The 21135-nt window shown below is 43.5% G+C and overlaps 1 protein-coding gene across 2 annotated transcripts; it reads left to right on the top strand.

Moving 5' to 3' along the window:
• Window positions 1-1210: 1210 nt before the first annotated feature.
• On the top strand, window positions 1211-20704 carry C8A (complement C8 alpha chain). 2 transcript variants are annotated; one of them, XM_062003951.1, is made up of 11 exons: window positions 1211-1329; window positions 3462-3558; window positions 4505-4647; window positions 5770-5916; window positions 7462-7651; window positions 9140-9340; window positions 10632-10872; window positions 14922-15044; window positions 15587-15744; window positions 17710-17932; window positions 20553-20704. In XM_062003951.1, exons 1-11 carry the CDS (start codon window positions 1211-1213, stop codon window positions 20702-20704), a joined length of 1794 nt encoding a protein of 597 aa, XP_061859935.1. The 2 variants fall into 2 exon arrangements, with proteins under 2 accessions (XP_061859935.1, XP_061859934.1); XM_062003950.1 differs by having other exon boundaries at window positions 15575-15744.
• The last annotated feature ends 431 nt before the right edge of the window (window positions 20705-21135 follow it).

The raw sequence follows: 21135 nt of genomic DNA, 5'->3' as shown, positions 1-21135 counted from the left end.
GCCCTGTCTGCCTAATAGCTGTAATAAAATAAGACCATATTTCCCTACAATAATTACATCTTCTCTTAAAGTTCTTGAGGCTCAAGTGTCCATTTGTCTGATTGCAACATTTCATTTATGCATGAAGCATCTCAGCTCACACAGAAAAAACAGGGAGCCAAAGACCCCTGTTGAACACAAATCTCCATAAGCCTGTTCTCTGTTCTCTAATATCTTGAGGTTACAGATCCCTTGGGCAATTTTGTGCTTGCCCAAGAGCCCTCAGGGGAATTTTGCAGGCTACATACAGGCTGTAGAAAACAGATATGGGGCAACTTGGGCCATGGCCTGACCAAGTGTCTTTCCAATAGCTATTTTTTCTTTCTTCTAACACATGAAAACCAAACAGTCTCATCTCATGGCCATTATCTTAATAAGTAATCCATGGTGTTCTTGTTTTCTCTGGGATTGCTTTCTTGTGCACAACCACTACTGCTGTATTAATAACCCAACCAGGTAAAAAGCATTAGAGCCATCACTGACAGGTGGGTTTGCAAAGCATATGAGTAAGACAATCTCAGATTCAGGGAGCATCTACCTCATCCCATATCACTTTAGAAATCAAATATTTAGATCCTTGTGTTGCAGTGACTGTGTAGGGCCATTCAAAACCAAGGTAATAACTCGTATCAGCTTTGGAGATGAGCCACTATCTTATAGGGATGGTGATGGGAAGACGCTGAATTGACATTTCCTTGATGTATCTGGAAGGTGCACGTTCCTCATAACACAATATTATCGTACTCTTCAATTTGCTGTACTGGGAAGCTTTTCCCTGGTCAGCAACCAGACATACCAAAATTACAGTTAAGTCACTGTGGGAAATAAAATGAGTTTCCTCCTCCTTCAAATTAAAAGGAAGGTGCAGGATGGGCAAGAAACACGCTGCTGCAATAGGGCTTGATTGACTTTAATGTGGAAACAGTTGCACAGTTTAATATATCCCCTTGCCAGAAAAGTGGGAATTTGTTTCTGAAAGGGCAAAGGCCTTTGGGATATGTCCTGTTGTTTCTTTGTGATTTGATCTGAGCTGCTGTCAATGATTTACCACAGTGATTTGGAGCCGGGTGGGTTCTGTGCTTCTTCTACCAGTGCTTGCCCCATGGTGTCCTGAAGACTAAAGCTATTGTTTGCAGCTAATCTATAGCAAACATTTACATATGCAAAAACAATGCAGTGGAGTCTGTGTCAGCTTTCTGCTTTGATTCTGTCTACATGCTTGCTGGCTTTAACAGCACATCAGGCCACAGCTATGGCACGTAGAGAGCTTGAGGCTTTACCTTCCCAGAGGTAAGTCCATTCCCCACTCTCAACTTTACATATAGAAATTATGGGCAAGACAGTCAGCCCATCAATTCTGTCCTGACTTAAGGCATGTACACATTCTGCTCTCTGTAAACAGCTACCAGGGAAAAAAAAACCCTCCTGGCAGTTGTCCAAAGCCCAAGCTAGGCATCGTAATTCCTTCTTAGATGAACTGTTTGCACAATGGGTTTTCTTTTACAGATGACTATTAAGCCTTCTCAAACTTCCTTACCAAAATTATCATACTGGGTTTGGGCACTTCAAACGAATACTTTATACAGGCTGATTTATGAGTCAATACTTTTCATATTCTTTTTCATTATAACTATTTTGCATTTGACAATGCGAAGTTAAGAAGTGCATGTGAACAACCTCATTTTCAATCCAAGCCAGATCCTCATACCTCATTTTTTTCTCCCCCTGAACAATATTATTAACCTATACAAGTGTCACTTAGGCTTTGAAGGAAGGGAATAAACAAGTTACTTTTTTTTCCCCTAAAGCTACAATGTCACGATAGGAAAATGGTTGGGTGTGAGTTTTTTTCCTACAGCTACTAATTTCAGGCTTGTTCTAAAGGCAAATACGATTTAGAAGGATCAAAAAAAAGGTATCAGTGATAATTGGAACATGGAGACAAGGAGAAGGAGGAAAGGGGAAAAAATGTGTTAGTGATACACTTAATTATGAAGGCTTATTCCGATAATCCCTTTTGAAAATGAACAAAGACGAGATTTTTGATGTTTGATGAACTTATCAAACAAGGCAGAATAACGAAGAGGTAAACGTAAAATCTAATCCAAGGTGAGCCAATTAAGTACTGTGTGAAGTGCTGAAGGATACAGCCCTCAAATCCTCCCGTCAGGGCACAAAAATAATGCACCAATACATACGTGTCCTCCAGCTCCATGTTTGTCTGCAGGCTCCTTTTGTTTTCCTGGAGACACGGTGGGTTTTTATCTCATACGTTGATCTGCATCCGTGGGCTCCCTTGCTGAGCTGTTGCAGCTTTTGTTTAGTAAGTCTCTCTTCTCCAGCCTCTGATGAATTTGCAATGTGCTCTGCACCTCTGCTAATTATCAATATTTCTCTTTGGACTGCAGTCTCCTAAGTAAAACAGACTGCTCATTAGTTAATCACCAAAATAATAATAATGTTTTGGCTTGGAATAACCCCTCAAAATGCTTTGAAGGCTGTGGCAAACACAGAGTTGTACTGACATGCCACAGATTGCTCCTCAAGACAAAAAAATACATTATACAAATAAAGATTGAGGAAGTAGGGACAGAAATAGAGATTGTAATGACGGGGCTGGGAGGCAAGAGGAGTATTTTCTTGCTGTTGTATAGTGATATTCAGTGTATGTGCAGAAAACCCAGCCCAAGAACCATTGCAATGCAGAATTCTTGCCATTTTTTGTTTTATAGTCTTTAGTTTTTTCCCACTTCCCAGAATTTACATATTTCCTGTTAGAACCAGTCAACTCACAAATCCTCATAGTCAATATGGCTTTGTATGCTTTGCTTTCTCAGCACTGGTGGTGGAGCCATTCCCATTAATCCACAAAGCGCATGGGAACTGGACCCTGATTTCAAAACTGTTGGGAAAAATACTGACCATGTGTTCACAATGGTCTAAAAAACCAAAGCAGTGACACCAATAGATTTCAGAACAGGCCCAAGGTGGTAAATGTCACTGCTGCTGGAGTTTGTGATGCAATTCTGAGAAGAAAGACAAAATAGAAGCTTTTTCTTAAGACCCGTCTTGACATTCCCTCTGTTTATCCAGGGTGTGTGGTCTCAGGTATATGATGTATATATATTTTATTGCACCTTATCTATTGGAAGGGGCTAGAATCTCTTGAGAGAGCAGAAAACCCAAGACAAAAATCTTCAGTTGCTGCACTTACTGCCCCTTACCTGCTCTGATGGTGAATACTTGGATGGGCTATCTCAGATAGTACAGCCACCTCTGCTAAGGGATACCTCCCATGTCCTATAAAATAGGTTTCTATTGGAAAAAAGACACACAGAGATCATTTCCCCCCCTGCTAGCCTCCAGCCCTCCTTAAAACACAGCTTCAAAGGCCTTAGACTGCTATCTCTTCCCCTCCTTAGAAGAAGCAGCAGAGATGTTAATTCTCCAGCTCCTCTCAACTGTCAGCTGAGTCAGTGGTCAGAATGGACAGATTGCTTTCCTTGCCAAGAGAAAAAAGTAAGACTCCCTTGTAATGTATTCATTTATCTTCAGATGTGTCTGTGATGAGGATGTACACACATTAATTATATATATTATACATATTCATCATCCTGAAGCATCCAGTAAACTCATCCAAATATGATGGAGATGCTCCTCTACTAGAGAGCCTCTTACTTTGGTGTAAACTGGGGGATAAATTCGTTTAAGGTAGTAGAAGAGCAAAAAGCAAAAATCAAGGCACAGGGTGGAAGAATCAGGCCAGAATATTTGCCCAAGACTTTCTTCCTTTCCTATCTCAGATTTAATTAAGTATCCCCTGATTCTTAATGCAAATATTCCAATGAAAAGTAGAAGCTGCCTTCATTCATCAGCTCCTGTTTTCAATTTTTTTGATATCATTTCACATATGTCTTCATAATTCAATAATTTATTTCCCAATACCTGACATAATTTTGCTTTCTACTGAGTTTACATCCCTGTATGTTTTGTTCCCATGCTTCTAATCAGGAAATGATTTGTCTCTTCTCTCTTTCCTTTTTTTTGTCTGCTTCCTAGTTTAAAGAGCAGCGATTCTCATTAATAATCCATCAGAAATGTTGCACTATCAATGTTGTAATTAGTATCTGCGTCCATCTGAGCCTGTTACACATGTTTTTTGTGTGGAATGTAACTGGAAAAACCCCTTATTTCCAAGGTGTAAAACAGAGAAGAGATTTTTAAAGCCAGTCATTCCAGCATACTCTAATTCACTTGTATGACCAAAATCTCCTGAGCTCCCACCTCTCTGCTGACTCTCCTCTGTTTATCATGTACAAAGTCTTTGGGGCACACACATGCATACAAAAATAATATCAGGGATAAAAATAATAGTTTTAATTGCTTTCTAGTCTGAGTGAGTGGTGTCTCTGAGTGACACAAGTGAGGTGGTGGTGTTGTTTTCTCTCTCTCCTGTGTGGTTCAGCATCGGTTCTGGAGGCTGGTGCAGCCGGCGGAGCTGGGAGGGCAGCGATGCACAGGCCACCTCTGGGATGAGCAAGCTTGCCAGGCCCAGGTGGCCTGCACCAGACCCTCCAGCTGCGGGAAGGACTTTCAGTGTGAGGAAACAGCTGAGTGAACCAGGCACAAAATCCTGCCAAATAAGATTCTGGGTGGACAGGTCTGTGGTGATATCAGTCCCCTATCCTGGGCAGAGCTTTGCCAATCAGTCAGCAGGATGGTGAACCTGTGCAAGAGGAAGCAAGAAATTTCCTCATCTTTGGGGTATTTTTCCCCACTTCCATCCATGGTATGCTTAGATTTGGATAGAAAAAGAAGGCTGTGTGACGTGGAAAAGGTTAATTTTTCAGTGGAACAAAGAGAGTAGAAATATTCTGCTCCAACGGCTGTGCTACCCACTCCCACTCCCCTCCACGGGCACTACTGCGCCCACAACACACCACTTTCTCCCTCTGCAAAAGACATAGTTCAATCATGAATCCAACTAGCAATCTGTTGGGGTGATTTATTTATTTTTAGCCATCCCCAGCTCTGAGGATTGGGATAAAATACGGCTGTTCTCTGAAAGTTTGACTGGCCTTGACAGATTTTTGTTTTTACACAAATGGCTCAAACTCCCATCTTGAGCATTTAATGAAAATCCTGTTGAAATTGAGAAATATACACCAGCTCTGTGCCCAGCTCATCAGCTGGAACAGATCATCATTGCTCCCTTGAGGCAAGTGCAGCAGGACCAGTTCCCTCCTGCCATGAATATGATGTCAAAGCTCTCTCCCCACTCCCAGAAGCAAAAGACCTTTCAAGCTGTCCTTCCTGCAAACATCCATTCTTGAGCTACGATTACTGCAACAAACTCCCTCAATGCCCCCTGCAACTGGAAGAGGCAAAATTGCGCTTTAAACAACTGACTTCCCTAAGCCAAGTGGAGAAGCTCTTGCTTCCTGGAGCTCTAAAATCAGGCCAGTGAGGTGATTTCTACTCGATTCCCACCACATGAAAGCCCAAGGCAGAGGTCAGCTTGACTCAGAGCTGTGTTTGCCCAAGGTTGCAGGGGAAAATCTCCCCCAAGGACTGGGGTGAAGTGAGTCCCAATGGAAGAGCCCTGTGTTTAACACTCAGCATGACTTCTTGTGGCCCCAAGACATGGATGGGAAACAGTACAATCAGTGCAAGCTCCCAAAAGGGTTTTTCAGAAGGGCAGGGAAGTGATTGCTTGTACCTGTACACTTTAGGTCGCTGTATCAAACGGCATCTTGTGTGCAACGGAGAGCGAGACTGCAGAGACGGATCTGATGAGGATAACTGTGAGGATGAAGATATTGAAAGCCCTTGTGAACATCTCTTCCCAATCCCACGGTCTGAAAAAGAAGCCCAAGGGTGAGTAATTGATCAACAGCTGCTGCTCTCACAATGAAAACTGGACTCAGGTTTTCATACTGCTCTTCCTTAGTAAGAGCAGTGCTTCATGAATTGATAGGGTGATGAACAAACCCCAAAGGACAGCTACTGTCTCACCCCACTGTGGGTAACAATGAGAAAAGCAGGAGGGTTCATCTTGTCTTTTATTCCAAATTCTGTCTTGAATTTACTGTCTGACCTTGGTCTCTCTCACCCAATCTGTACTTTAGAGATACTTTAGTGAGTCTTGTTTATACTCATGTAAAAATATATCCCAGTTCTCTGAGTTCAGTTCTCTTTTTACTTTCTCCAGTATATAAAAGCAATATACTAAAGCAAGCTGTAGACTTCAGAGATGCAGTATCCTGGTGGTATTCATCCTTAAGGGAAAGATTTTACTCTAGGATTTGGGCCTTCAGAGCAGAGATCCAAGACAGAGCGCCTGAGCTCTTCATGAATACTTACAGACTAAATACATCTATCCATGAAAAAGTTTTGGTTAGGTAATACATGGAAAAGATGAATCCAGAATGAGTTTACAGACAACTTGTCTGTTGTGACATTCTTGGTTTAAATCTTATGTTTTAACCAAGATATTGCTTAGTTTCACTTGGATAACATGGGCTACAATGTGAGAACGCAGTCAGCTGTTAGATAACCCTCTCATCATCCTGACCAAACATTCTCTGAAGTTCATGAGATAAATGGTTCTCCAGCCCAGGTCCTGGGCTAGTCTATCAAAACTTTTTCAAGACATATATTAATTTTCACTGAGCAGCACATTTAATACTGCTCTCTGCTGTGTTTGTCCTGCAGAACACACAAAAGCAATAGCATTTACTATCTTAGTCTTAAAGACGATTCCCTGTTGTGAGGAGCAATGCTGCTGTCTAGTTTGAATAATGTTTTCATTTTGAGCCACAGAATTATGGGGAATATTAATAGGTGAGATTTCAGAGGGCAGCAGTTGTGATGGCTGGAGTGCAGGGAGAAAGAGGAAAGAATAAGTGAGAAGCTTGGCAAAGCACAAGCAGACTGCAAGTCTAGGGAAGGTGCTAACTCCCCTGAGAACCAGGACCATTATTAAAAGGAAGAAGATGAAATGAAGGTAGAAAACAATTACAGGGAATGCTGGGCAACACTTTGTGACAATGAGATGCATTAGGCTCACGGCGACATGGAGGAATACCAGGCCTTTGGGACTTCTGTAACTGTGGTTGCTGGGATAGACTGGACAACTTGATAGAATTCTTCCATTTCTAGCATATGTGATCAAATCAATGTCTTGGAAACAAATGGCTGTTTGTGACCTGTCAGCTTTAGGAAGGAGGTGGCAAGCAAGTAACAAACTCAACCCTCAGATTTAAGGTGCTATGTAAATTTAAAAAGCTAAAGACCTGAGGATAGATAACTCGGAGCGTCAGGAGAACAGAAACAGTGACGGAGACTCTTGTCCGATACAACATAAAACAGGAAATAAAATGGGAGCTGTGAATAACTTTCTGAATGTTGCATCTTCCCAAGATACAATATCCTAACACAGGAAGGGAGCCAGTATGTATATGATCACACATTTTTTGGAGGCCACTGTGAGTACGTGTACAACGGAGAGTGGCGGGAGCTGAGGTACGATGCTGCGTGTGAACGGCTGTACTACGGAGATGATGAGAAGTATTCCTGCAAACCTTACAACTTTCATGTGTACCAGTTCCTAGTAAGTGCTTTGAGTCCTCAAATATAGCAATGTTTCCCCAGCTTAAAGCCAAACATGCATTGAGCACCTTTTATCGTTCGCTATAGGTTGTCTTTCAAGTTACCTGTCTCCAGCTGTCCCCAAGACAACAGGCAATCAATGATATAAATGCTGGTTTATGGCACATCAAGGAACTAATGTGCTTTATTACCCAGGCATCGCTTACTCTGGCCTAGTCAGAGCCAAGAGAAATGGGTTTTCTCTAAATTGTCCTATTAATGAGCTGTAGAGCTTGCACAAGCCGCTTGCCTCCCTAGGGATGAAGTTGGCCATGTGTAAAATGGGAACAATGCTACTGGTTCGATCTCTGAAAGCATTTTAAACCTGTAGCATGGCTACAAGGGACATAAATATAAATTCTGAGTGAGACACGGATCTTGAAAGCCACCATCATGTATCACAATGCCAATGCTCTCTGGGGTCACATTTGATGTTGGAAACTGAACTACATACAGCAAGGATTCAACCTGAGTCTCCCATGTCATAAGTGGGTGCTTTGGTCACACTGTTAAACATTTATCATGCTTTTTGACATGAATGAAAACATGTTATTCTTGGGGTGTACTACAACCACAGGCTCAACGCAAGTGGCTTTCATGTCCTCCCCAACAGGCAAAGTTCCCTGTACCCCTTAGTCCCCAGTTTGAACCCAGACAGACCCATACCATGAACCATGTTTTCTTCTCTCCCTGACCTGCTGCTAGCAGTGGAAGGATATCTACACCACACTCAGGCACTGAGGGACACTTGAGCATACCCCATATGCATCTTGACTTAGGAATGTCTGCCTGCTGAAGCAATTCACCATGACGTGAGATTGTTTTATTTTCAGTGTTGGTAATCTACCTGCCTTTTTTTACAGAGATGGCAAATGGCATAGCCTTGATTCAGTAAAGCTGCTTGGTTCCACACAGCAGCAAAGTAGAGCTGTCAAGGAAAAGGTCACTTCTCCAAAACATAGGCAAAACAATGTTTGATTTCTAGTGTTGCCATCACAAGTAGCTGGGTCACTGCTGTTGATTCTTTTTCCCCCATTAAGTTCAGCTAGAAGCAGGTTGGAGAGAAAAAAAAAAATCAGTTCAAATCATAAGGCTTTGGCAGAGCTGTAAGGAACTGGAAGGAGGGTTTTATAATGGGAAGTGTCAAGCTAGCTTAATAGACATCATTACTAGTTCTGGCTCTAATGGTACTGCTTTGAGGGGCTAAACATAAGCCTTTCCCCTGCCTGGAGATGGGTGAAGGAAAATGCTTGGCTTTATACATCTTTCTCCCATATTTCCAAATGAAACAGTATGTGACTTCATTCTTTATTCCACATTCACTGAAGTCCATGTCAGTGCTGTGAGGAGTGTCACGGGCTTCAACACAAGCACCATCAGCTCCTTAAAGAAAAGGAATTCAAAGGAAAGGAAATACCTGAAAAATTAACGTCTGCTCCTTTCATTTTAGGCTCACGCTGATTCTGGATTTGCTTTTGAGTTTTATGATGATTCAAAGGATCTGCTTTATGCCCTTAACAGTGAAAAATCCAGAACAGAAGGCTTTACCATTGGAATTGGGCCTTTAGATCCAGAAATCCTGCTAGACCTGGGCTTCACTTTATCAAAAGGCAAAGGATCTCTGAAGAACTTCACACAATACACTGCAAAGGTAAAAGAAAGAACTAACTAAACCCAGTCCTGTCACCTGTGCATTGCATGGTCTGGCTGTAACTTATGTCAGTTTATTCTCTCAATTGCATTTTTTTTTTACCACACAGTAATTGTACCTTAATTTGTTCATGTAATTGCAAATGTATGGTCGCTACTAATCCTGTTTGTTGTTCTTATTACGTTTCAGCAAACAGGGAGCAGGAATAAAATTGAATTACAAAGTACCACAACACATGTCATCTCACCCCATCCTGTTTCATGGCTACATTAGGCACATAAATAAAAAAATGCTTAAAATGAAGATGAGGGAGGAGGAAATATCAAGATGTTGATCAAAACCGTTGTCCTCAGGGAATGATCTCTGGTAGCAAATACATCTCATTCAAATTAATACAAGCTGCCTTATGATGGGGATATATGCCACTTTTTTATGTGAGGTTAAAATATCAGGCGGACAAAAAGAGTATCTGGTAATAGGGTGTATTTCTCACAGTAGGTTTACATCATGGACTAACTGTGACAATCTCTTTTGAACCTAACAACACAAGTGCTGGTATTTCCCACATTTACGGTGCCCTGTCTCTGCTTCTCTCGTGACTGCTGACAGAAAACAATAAAGAAGAATTACTTTGATGGTGCTCTGAGTTAAAATGACCTTAAAACTGTTTGAAATAGGCATCATTTTAATGTTTACTGTGCCCTTGTCTAGGCTCACATGACACTTGCAGCTAAACAATGACCAGTTATTGGAGGAATCATTTAAAGGGCATTTTGAGTTGCATTAGAGCCTTGTCCAAGGCAATGGCTAATCTAGAAGAGAAGTTATGGATCTAGTAGATCAGGAAATCCCACCTCAGTCAGCACCTTTCTGGGTACGGTATCCCCTCCACTGCTGGTCTGGACCTGCCTTGAGTCCTTGCTCTGCATCACTGGTCAAGGCTGTGAAAAATGGTACAAGGTGATAAACAGCACACAAAGGAAACCAGAAAAAAAAGATAAATAGCAGAAATGGAGGGTGGAAGGGAATCAATTAAGACTTCATTCTGATCTTATTTGCACATCAAGAAAAAAAACCCCAAAACAATCAAACCATGGCTTTCCCCTCCACCTCACACAGCACAGAAGAAAACTACTCTAAAAATTACCATGGATTTCATGTAAGCCTGATCCTGTTTCCATGCCTTTGACACACACCAACGCTCAGAGGTTCAGGCTTTCCTCTGCAGACCTGAGGACTAGAAATTACTTTTTACTTAACTAAATGTTGAATGTCTTTTCTTTACCTGCAGGAGGTTGGATTCATCAGAGGTGTGACAAAGGTGCAGACAGCCCGTTTCAAGATGAGACAGGACAACATTGTTTTGGATGAAGATGTGCTGCTCTCCTTGCAGGAGCTTCCAGATACCTACAACTATGGCATGTATGCCAAATTCATCAATGACTACGGCACCCATTTCATGACATCTGGCACTATGGGAGGCATCTTTGAGTACATCTTTGTCATTAACAAGGAGGAAATGAGAAGAAGAGGTTAGAAAAATGACAAGATATTGTCTGTTCACAACTTTCTGATCTAAATAAGGCATTTCCAAACTGAATGGGTCCAGTCCATCAGAGCAATTCATCTGGCTCTGGCTGCTAACCACAGCCATCGCCTCCCTTGGCCCTGAGAGGGTGGGTGCTCATCATTTCTTAGACACATACTTGTCACAAGCACAAAAATGCACTGTGAGGATGGTGTAGGAGAGTCACAGAATCTCAAGGGTTGGAAGGGACCTTGAAAGATCATCCAGTCCAATCCCCATGCCAGAGCAGGACCACTGTCCAGGTGGGTTTGGAATATCTCCAGAGAAGGAGACTCTACAACCCATCTGGGAAGCCCATTCCAGTGCTCCCTCACCCTCACAGGGAAGAAATTCTTCCTTGTATTTCTTTGGAACCTCTTATGAACACAATACTAGCCACATCTGCTATGTGATAAGCATCAGTATCACAAAATGTGCTTCGTGACCTATGTCAGAAGAATCTGGGAGAGACTTTGTTGTTTTAGGAAGGAACCCAAGCACCTTTTTCTCCCTTTTTCTTTCAGTGTCATTTGCTAAACTTTCCTAAACTTCTGTTTCTTTTGGTCTTTTTTTTTTCCCCTGGCTATTCTAATGAAAGCTCAAGGACTGCAAATCCATCTAGGGTAAAGACAGACAGCCCACTCCCGTTTTAGCGTCCTAAGAGTGAGGGTTTCAATTTTCTGTAAATGGAAATAATGCATTGCACTTGGCAATATCTCCACCACTTTACTGTGTTTAGTGTCATATTTGAAGACTAACAGAGCTCTGTTAGTTCCAGTCCTCAACAAATTAGAGTGTATGAGGCTGGAGACCCATACCTCTAAATCTCAGTTACATAAAGCATCCACTGCAGATGTCTAGAGTGCAAGAATAGCCATTACTGGGAAGCCAAAGCATAACATTTTTCCTAATCAGAAACATAAGATGCAGAACAATAATATGGTACTTTAGTACACTAACCAGATTGTCAGCTTCTGCCGAGGTGTCGACGATGCAGTAGATTCCACTTTCCCCGAGGACCGTCACTCTGCTCTGCTGAGGGTAACGCTACCTTAGTAACTCCAGGCTGGACATTGATGCAAAAGAAAAATGTCACCTTAGAGAATGCTGTAAATTGCTGTAATTCCATTAATTTCCATAGTTCTGCCCCAGATTTTACCTCTGGTCTGAAATGGTTTGGTATCATCAGCACTAGGATAACTCTGCACTCCATACTGAGTGCTAACCGTGCCAATTTTTCCACAAGAAATTACCAATTGAGAGAATTTTCATCAAATTCCTGAACTACTAATGTTTGGAAACATCATGCCTCTTCAAATCATGTATTCACTTTGAAGAGTGAGTGATATAGAAGTGAACAAGATCTTGGCAAGCATGCCTTCAGGAAGCAGACTGCCAATTTCAGAGGAAGAATGAATCAAGAGCATGTGGAGTGAGGCTATTATTTTGCTTTATCTTGTGCTTGTGGTGTATATAAGGAGGAGATTTACTGCTACAAGATGCCTTATCTTAGGAAAGAAGGATGTGGAAACTCAGCAAAAGACAAAAATGTTCCCCAATAGAGAAGTAATTTTCATTCTCATGTAGCACACTTTTGTAATTTTCATCTACCCCAGAATCTGCTAGAAAGTCCACACTTGCCAAGTCAGCAGTGCTCACCACCACGTAACGTAGACCCAGAAGAACCCACCCACCGTGGCTGATAAGTACTTAGTAAAAATCTTGATTTTTTTTTTTCTTAATGGTATTCACAGATGTGCTTGAAGGCTGTATTTGCAAGAGGATTATCCACCTTCCCCGAGGAATGGTCAGGATTAGGATATAAGTGCTCATGTCTTAAATTAGAGCTTCATAAGATGAGTTTGAAGCTCTGCAGATGCCTGGAGATGTACTGCTGAGTCCCCACTGGGCTGTGAGGCATGGCAACCTGCTTTAGATCAACCACTGCATCCTGTGAGCCCACCTAGCCTATGAGGCTACACATTAAGTGCTCTGGAAAACATTCCGTTTTTACAGACCAGTAACTATAGTGCATGCTGAGGAAAAAGATCCCTAGGCTGAGTCCTCCCTAAAATGAGAGACAGCTTTGCCAGTTGTTCACCACCTAGACAGATATAGACAAGAGCTAGACTTTAACCATAGAATGGTAGGGGTTGGATGAGACCTCTAGAGATGACCTAGTCTACTCATCCCACTAAAGCAGATTCCCTTCGATCAGGTCACCCAGGAAGCATCTAGGAAACTTGAATTTTGATGCCCAGGAATAGACCACAACTCAGAGTTCAGAACTGCAGTTTTGCTGCCAGACACATTTCTAGCTTTTAGGCTGCAAGAGCTTGTATGGATGTGGTCATGAGTGACATAAATACATATGTCAGAACGAGGTCCCTTATTGCTTTGCCATCAATATTTTTCATTACTTGTTTTTAAAATAGATTGTTATGGTTCTATTATTTAGCAGAAAACAGCATAATGTGTTCACACATTACAAGAACATTTATGGGAGCAACATTATGCACAGAGTAAATTAGAAAGAGTCTTCATATATTCTGATTAATTCAAAATGCAGCAGTAAATCTTATCACTCGAACACATTTAACTATTGCAAATTACATCATGTAAAAAAAAAAAACCCTACCAGGGCTCTCCCCTCAAGTGCCAATATTTTCTATGACCACCCTTTTGCAATGATAACCACTTTTCATTTATCAAGACCCGATCTTGCTGCAACCAATAGCGAATTGTATTGACAGACCCTCGCTGAACATAATTACTCAACAGGAACCATGGCAAATCAATTAATCAGGGTGTCCCTCAAGTTTAATTTTATGGCACTCCAACACCAAGATAAGCAATCACTCATGTTACTTTGGGTGAATGAACTTTACCTACTGTGTTTACAACTGTTGAACAGTTTAGTACAAGTAATGGAGTGCTACACATTTAATCTTTCTCAAGGGCCCAGTTTTGCAATGGGAAGTAATTCCCCCTGAAGTCTTGAGCATGCTTTAGCTCTCACCAGTTTGAATCCAGGACTTGTAGCTCCTTCCTCAGGATGCTAAGCACCTCCACTGGCTGGGACCCACCAAGCAGATCCATGCCCCAGGAGTCTCTCTGCAAGGGGTGCAGAAGGGAGAAAACCAGAGCTATGGTTGTCTTACCAATATTTTAAAGCCAAACAAGACAAGACACAGCTCTCCAGTTCTGGGGTGAAGCAGTTCAGCAGCCAATACTCCAGGCTGTTCAGTCTTTAGACCATTAAGCCATGATGCACAAATCCCACTGACCTCCGTGCCTCCCTTTCAATACCATGGTATTGATCACTGAGGCTGCTTCATAAAACACTTTAAAGCCCTCTGACAAAAAGAGCAATTTAAGAGTTACCTATTACTTACAATACCCATATTTATTGAAATCAATGGATTCTTTAACTATTAAAGAAGACAGCCTTATATTTGCAGCACACTGAAGTGTGTAGCTAAAATCAGGCTGCATGAAATATGCACGTTGCTTACCTTGGTGAAAGCACCTCATTAGTTCTTTTCTCCCCTCTGCAGTCGCTGCATGGGTCTCCAGTCACATATTTTCACAAGGTATATAGCAGTGCTGGTAGCAGCAGCCCTGCAGCAAGGCTTTGGCAACTTTCAGCAAACAGATCTTTTGCAAACTGCTACTTAAACCATTAATGCATGAGGCAGGTCCTGAGTTTAGGAAAATTAGAGAGCATCTATTGATTTCAGCTGTTATTCCCAACTTTACCCTAGTTAAGTGTAAAAACCCTTAATGTTTTAGAGTCCAGTGCATCTCAATAAAGTGCTGGCCTTCCCATGACAAGACAGAAGGCTGTGCTCTGCCTGGAATAGCTCTTGACTTTGAAAGGCAGGTCATGCAAATAACCAAGTGTTTTCTTCATTGATTAAAAAACCCAACCAAACACAAAACACAAGCAGGAAAATTAACATCCTTCCACTCAGAATGAGTCACCGATTTCACTGGTTTCTTTCTGTTTTGCAGACATCAGTGCTGAAGAGATAAGTGCCTGTATTGGCTGGTCAATTGGTGTTACAGTCAGCAGGATTAAACTGCAAGGATCTGTGTCATCCTCCAACTGTGCAAAGAAAGGATTTCTGAAAACCGGTACGATAGCAGGGCACATATCTGTTAAGGCATCTTGCCTCAGTTCTTTCGGTCACTTGGGCACAGAGATTCAAGCTGGGTCACACAAGAGTGCAAAGAAGGGAGCTCTGATGCCATCCCCAGCTGTGAATCAGGCCCAATCATGGGAGCAAAGTGACTCTGGGACCAAGTCTCAGGTGTATTTTTTACTCTTGAAAGTGTAGGAACTTAGGTAGCTATACCTGGATCAGAAACATGTGTAAATAGAGGCAGTAGGTGGGAGGCTGCAGTGCCCATAGCCATGACAGACTGGGCTGGAGGCGTGCAGCCCCTTCAGGTCTTAGAGCATTTGGGATACTCAACTCATCACTGGCTGCCTTGTGCTCACATCTCAGAGCTCACCCCGTGAGCAGGGGACATCGAGGTCCCATTGATTGCAGGAGGCAGCATCAGTACCGCTCACAGACAGCCCCTTGCACGACTGATCTCACCTCCACTGGGCAGTTCCCAGTGCACGTGTGGAAACGGTAACTAAATAATATGGGTGTAATTCAACTTTTCAGATGCTGACAGTAAGAGTGCCGTGGTGGAAGATATCATTCCCCGGATTAGAGGTGGAGACGCCAGTTACAGCGGAGGGCTCTTAAACAGTTGGGATGGCAACATGTATCGTCACTGGGGGAGGTCATTAAAATATAATCCTGCCATTATTGATTTTGAGGTAAGGCTTTTCTGCAGCTGAAGAAACTCTATAAGGAATGAGAGTGTAGTCGAGCAGATCATTTTGTATTTTTATTGTGATCCCATCACAGAACAAGATTAAATGTAATGGGCCACTGATCTGGTAACCTCTTATTCATTTCACAATGGGGAGTACATCTCCCACTGACTGCATCCGCAGGGAGACAGACAAGGAGCTTAATGCTGGATTAGTGCCGAGTTAAGTTTTTGATGTGTCCCCAAACAGCTTCCTGATGAATGGCTCTCCACAGTTGCATTCATCCCTATTATTCCCCCTTGACGCTGTCCGCCCTCCTGTGTAAGCAGGGGACGTACAGGGAAAGGCTCTACTCTGTACTGCAAAAATAGGATCTGTGGTGGCAGAAATCAGCCAAGCTCTACCCCTCCTTTTTGTTTTATCAAATGCCCTATAAACTCAAGCATCCTGCAGGGCTTCAGAGACGGGGAGGAGATAGGTGCAAGTGGAAGGGATTGAAAGGGAGAGAGAAGAGCAACCCTACAAACAAATCAACCAGGGCCAAAGACTGCAGAGGTGTGAAGAGCTGGGCACACCTCCTCAGCCTGGTCAGGAGTACCACAACTACCCTAAGATGCTACAATTGCTGGTTTGCTCCAGGGGAGCAGCTGTGGGGTGTGAGGGAAGGTCCTTGGTCACAGCAGGAACACCCTGCCACTTCCATCCCTCCCATCTTCATTTGAAAGCATCCCCACTCCCGGCTCTGACAGAGTGGGACAAGGGAAAACTGAATCAGGAATTTTCTGCGTTAATGGCAAGGCAAGAGTGAACCTGCAAACTGTCCTGGGCAGCACACTGACAGCAGAAAGCCTGGATAAAGCACAAGCACTTTCAGTTCCAGCTGAATGCATGCTGCAGGTTATTCACCTTTCAGTACAAGTTCCCATCAATTCTGGGCAAAATTTATTGCAATTTTCCAGTAAACCGTGCCCTGACCTCTGTCTTGGCTGCTCCAGAGCTCAGCAATTGCTGTGCAACCAGAGCTGCCAATAAATGCTCATGTCCACTTCAGCAGCTCTTATCGGCATCTCCCTCTCGTTTGTTAAACAGGCTTGTGCAAATTTGTCTAAAAGCTCTTCCCAAAGCCTGGCTGATCCTCCCCTCAAATGGCTCTCAGTATGCCTTGTGCAATGACACAATGCCTAGCTCTTCTCTGAGATCAGTTTCCACCCATTTTCAGCCAGAGTGAGCAATGCTTGCACAGACACAGGGATGTTGAAATGTAAACACGTGTCCTCGGACCAGCCCTGAGCTTTTAGCTTTAATATTCAGTAGATTATTAATATTCAATTGGCCAAACTATAATTACAGCTGTCCACACTGAGGTGCTTTTGCTGAATGGTATACAGGAACTGGATTTTGCTACTGAAAATAGAATTATGAGCACATTATGGTCTTAAAGATATAGGTGGTTCAATATTATTTTGCTACACTGTAAAATGGAGGAAGGTAAAATTCTTCCTGCTCAGCATTTACAGTGTGGTAACCATCAGTGATAAGTTGTTATTCAGTTTTGATGCTGATATACACTGTTCAAAGCTCTTACCAAAACATTTTGATTTAGAAAGACAAAAAGCATGCAAGAATCTCTGAGTAGGAAATTAATAAAAAAATGGGCTTACTGGGGTGCTTTAATTTATCATCTGAATCCCGACTGAAACTCCAAAGTACGTCCAGAAAAGCCAATCCTGCACAAACCTCTTAAGATGAGGAAGGTTTTGGAACAATGTTTTCTCACATCAGTCGTGGCAACGCATATGCATGACGTACATGGAGCTGTTGAGGAAGACAAACGAGTTTTTTTCTGAGCCCTGAGTTTATCCAGCAATATCACAGCAGCTCTCTGACTGTGGGTGGGAAACATCTCAGCTGATGGCCAGCTGAAATTGCCTCTGTGAAATTGTCTCTACTCACCTCCATCCTATGCAGCTGCAGCCCATCCATGAACTTCTCCGCAGAAGCAACCTCAGGGACATGGAAACCAAACGGCAGCATCTGAGACAGGCTCTGGATGATTACTTGTTGGAGTTCAATGCCTGCCGCTGCAGGCCATGTCAGAACAATGGGGAACCCATCTTGGTGGGAGACACGTGCTTCTGCGAGTGTCGGCCGGGTGATGAAGGCGCTGCCTGCCAGCACACCAAGCGCCGAGGTAAGGCCCCAGCCTGCACCCACAGCAGGGGAGGGGGAAACATAGCTAAGGAACAAGGTTTTCCACTCCACGTTGTTAACCATATCTCTTTGGTGCCAGGTACCAATCAAGCATTCACTTCTGTATCACCTTTGTCTCTAGTGTTCTGGAGCACAAGTCTGATGAGGAGCAGCTGAGGGAAATGGGAGTGTTTAGTCTGGAGAAGAGGAGGCTGAGAGGAGACATGACCACTCTCCACAACTACCTGAAAAGAGGTTGTGGTGAGGTGAGGGTCAGTCTCTGCACCCAAGTAACAAGTGATAGGATCAGAAGAAATGGCCACAAGTTGCACCAGGGGAGCTTCAGATTGGAGATGAAGAACTACTTCACCAGGAGGGTTGTCAGTCCCTGTCCCTGGCTTCCCAGGAAGATGGTGGAGTCCTCATCCCTGGAGATACTGAAAAGATGCATATCTGAGGTGCTGAGGACCATGGGTTAATGATGGGCTTGGCAGCATGAAGTGAGTGGACTTGATGATCTTTAACGTCTTTTCCAACTGAAAGCATTCTACAATTCTACGCTATCCTAAGCAGTCCTGCAGGAGACTTGAATTAGCAGCCCAGGTGGCTATTTCAAATGAACTAATGGAAATGAGAAGGTGTTTAACAGCTAGAGGCTTACTGACAGGTTGCAAAGAGCCAAGGTGGGGTGTGGTGGGAGTACCCTGGCAAAGTCCCACTGTCCACATTGCCCTCTGAAGGGTGGTCTCTGATTGCCTCAGTACTCTGCCCACACAACTCCTCACTCCACATGAGACAATCATCTGGTCCTCATTGACTAGCACATCACATCCTGGGGATGATGATTCTCTGGAGACCTTGTGGCATCCCTACAAAGATGCCTGCTACAAGCCTGAGAGTATAAACCTCACCAGATAGGGAGGGAAGGGAGGCTGAAAGGTCAGGCTAAGCGACTGTGAAGTGGTGCTCAAGCAATATGCCACCAATAAAGGCTGTTTTCAGTAAAAAAATGCCACATTGTCAGATCTTCCCTTTGTCCCTACCAATAGGGAAACATTTAAAATGGAGGGAAATACCTATTTTGTGGAAGAAAACCTGTGTTTCTTCCAGTCACAGGCTTTTATTTCTGTTTTATTTCTTTATGTACTATCTTAAAAAATTAAATGGTTGGCAAAAAAAGCCAACTTTGGAGCATGCTCTTTTACTTCAAAAAATGTAGCAGTTCTTTCTGGATATTTTTGTCCTGGTTTGTGAGGACAAAAAAAAACCCCAAATTAAGCACATGAAGCTGGCAGAAAAATCCATCTTCAGAGCAGTTCCACCAGGCAGAGTTCCAGGCCTTCAACCATCTGCTCATAACTGGGGTCTCACCACTGGAAAACCAAAGCTGTGGTGAGATAAGGAGTCAGAGCAGAGCTGGTGAGATGGTTTATGAAGCTAAATGCAAAAGCATTGCTTCAGTGACCACAAAGTGGGTTTCTTTAAAAATCTCAGATTCTTTGAGTCATCTCCAAATCCAAGAATCTGCCTTAGACAAGGAGCTTGGAAACTCAGGACCTAGCCCCAAATTAGCCCACTGACCTGGCCAGCTTCTGTGCTCTCTGCTTTTAGCAACAGTGGGGACAGACACACTTCCAACTCACAGGCAATCTTTGGTCTCTCATTCTTAGTACCAATACTCATTTAAGACCAATCCAGTTTTATTTTTTAAAGCACAATACTTCAGCGGGCAGGAAATCCAGCTTTTCCCCCAGCACTAAGAGCACACACATCCATTTGTGCTGTCTGGATTTATGAAGTGCCCAAGCCAGACATGAAGGCCAGTTGAGTAAATAAAAAACGACAGTAAATGACAGCCTTCAAGTATTCCCATCATTCAGGAGCACTGCTATAATCCATAGTATTGAACACTCCTGACAACTCAGTCTATACTGTAATGGAAAAAGCCTCGAAGTCACTCATCTCCAAAGGGATAGGAAGACTTCTCAAATATCTTCATGACGTTAGGAGACCTTTGTCCCTCTGCCTTGGTCAGAGGTGAGAAAGTTGGTGCAGAGAGAGCTGTCAGCTGCCCTTTGGGAAGGGAAAGGCAAGCTGCTGCCTTTCAAAGGAGCAGAGGAGTAAACCAAACAGCTCTTGATGTCTGAAGAAGGTGATGCTGGGATTGGACCAGGGAGTCCTGCTCACAGCAGAGTTCACAGTCAGAGCCAAAGTCATAAACTGCTGGGGCCAGTGTTTTTTAAGTGACAGGACAAGGGGGAATGGGCACAAGCTGGAACGTAGGAAGTTCCACTGGAATAGGAGGAGAAGCTTCTTTAGTGTTGAGGTGAGGGAGCCCTGGCCCAGGCTGCCCAGGGAGGGTGTGGAAGCTCCTTCTTGGGAGGTTTCCAAACCCACCTGGACACATTCCTGTGCTCCCTGATCAAGGGGAACCTGCTTCAGCAGGGGTTTGGGCTGGATGAGCTCTGGAGGCCCCTTCCAACCCCACTATTCTGGGATTCTGTGCCTTCAGCTCAATCTTCCTTCCACCCAAAGTACGCTGCTCCAGTCAAGTTCTGTGTAGTGCTTCAGATTTGAATATGTCTCTTTTTCTTTGTCCCCTTTCTTTGGTGTGTTCCCAGGTGGTGAGACCAAGGGGCACTGGAGCTGCTGGTCCCCGTGGAGCCGGTGCCAGGCGGGCAGTAGGCAGCGCAGCCGGCAGTGCCACAGCCCAGCCCCACAGCGTGGCAGGCAGCCCTGCCTGGGGAGGGACGTGCAGAGCAGAGCCTGCTGAGAACCCACAGCACAGCATTGCTGCCCAGTGTGGTTGAGAGCAGCTGGGGGGCTGTACTGGGTTATAAATACTCCAGGCATAACCCTGCAATGGAATTACGCCGGTGCCAAATGACTGGGAAGTATTGCACTCCCATACGTATGGAGACATGCTGCATTTGCTGTTGGACACCTGAGAGCTGTCCAGAACAATTGCTGACACAACATGTGCCTGGCTGCCCCCTCACACCACAAGATGCCATGGGAGCCTCATGAGGTCACAGCAGTGTGGCTGTGATACAGAGGACAGTAGACAATCCATAGGGGTGGCTTTGCTCCTGGGTGACCGTGGGGTTACAGCATGTCATGAAATATATTTACTAAAATTGTTGACATAGGTAAGCTTGACTCACAGAAATGTTAATATTTGCCTTTGGAAAACACATTAAAAGC

Source organism: Colius striatus, chromosome 10 (genome assembly GCF_028858725.1).
Source record: "Colius striatus isolate bColStr4 chromosome 10, bColStr4.1.hap1, whole genome shotgun sequence".
In the NCBI taxonomy this organism is placed as follows: Eukaryota; Metazoa; Chordata; class Aves; order Coliiformes; family Coliidae; genus Colius; species Colius striatus.
This window is presented reverse-complemented; position numbering and strand designations above follow the sequence as displayed.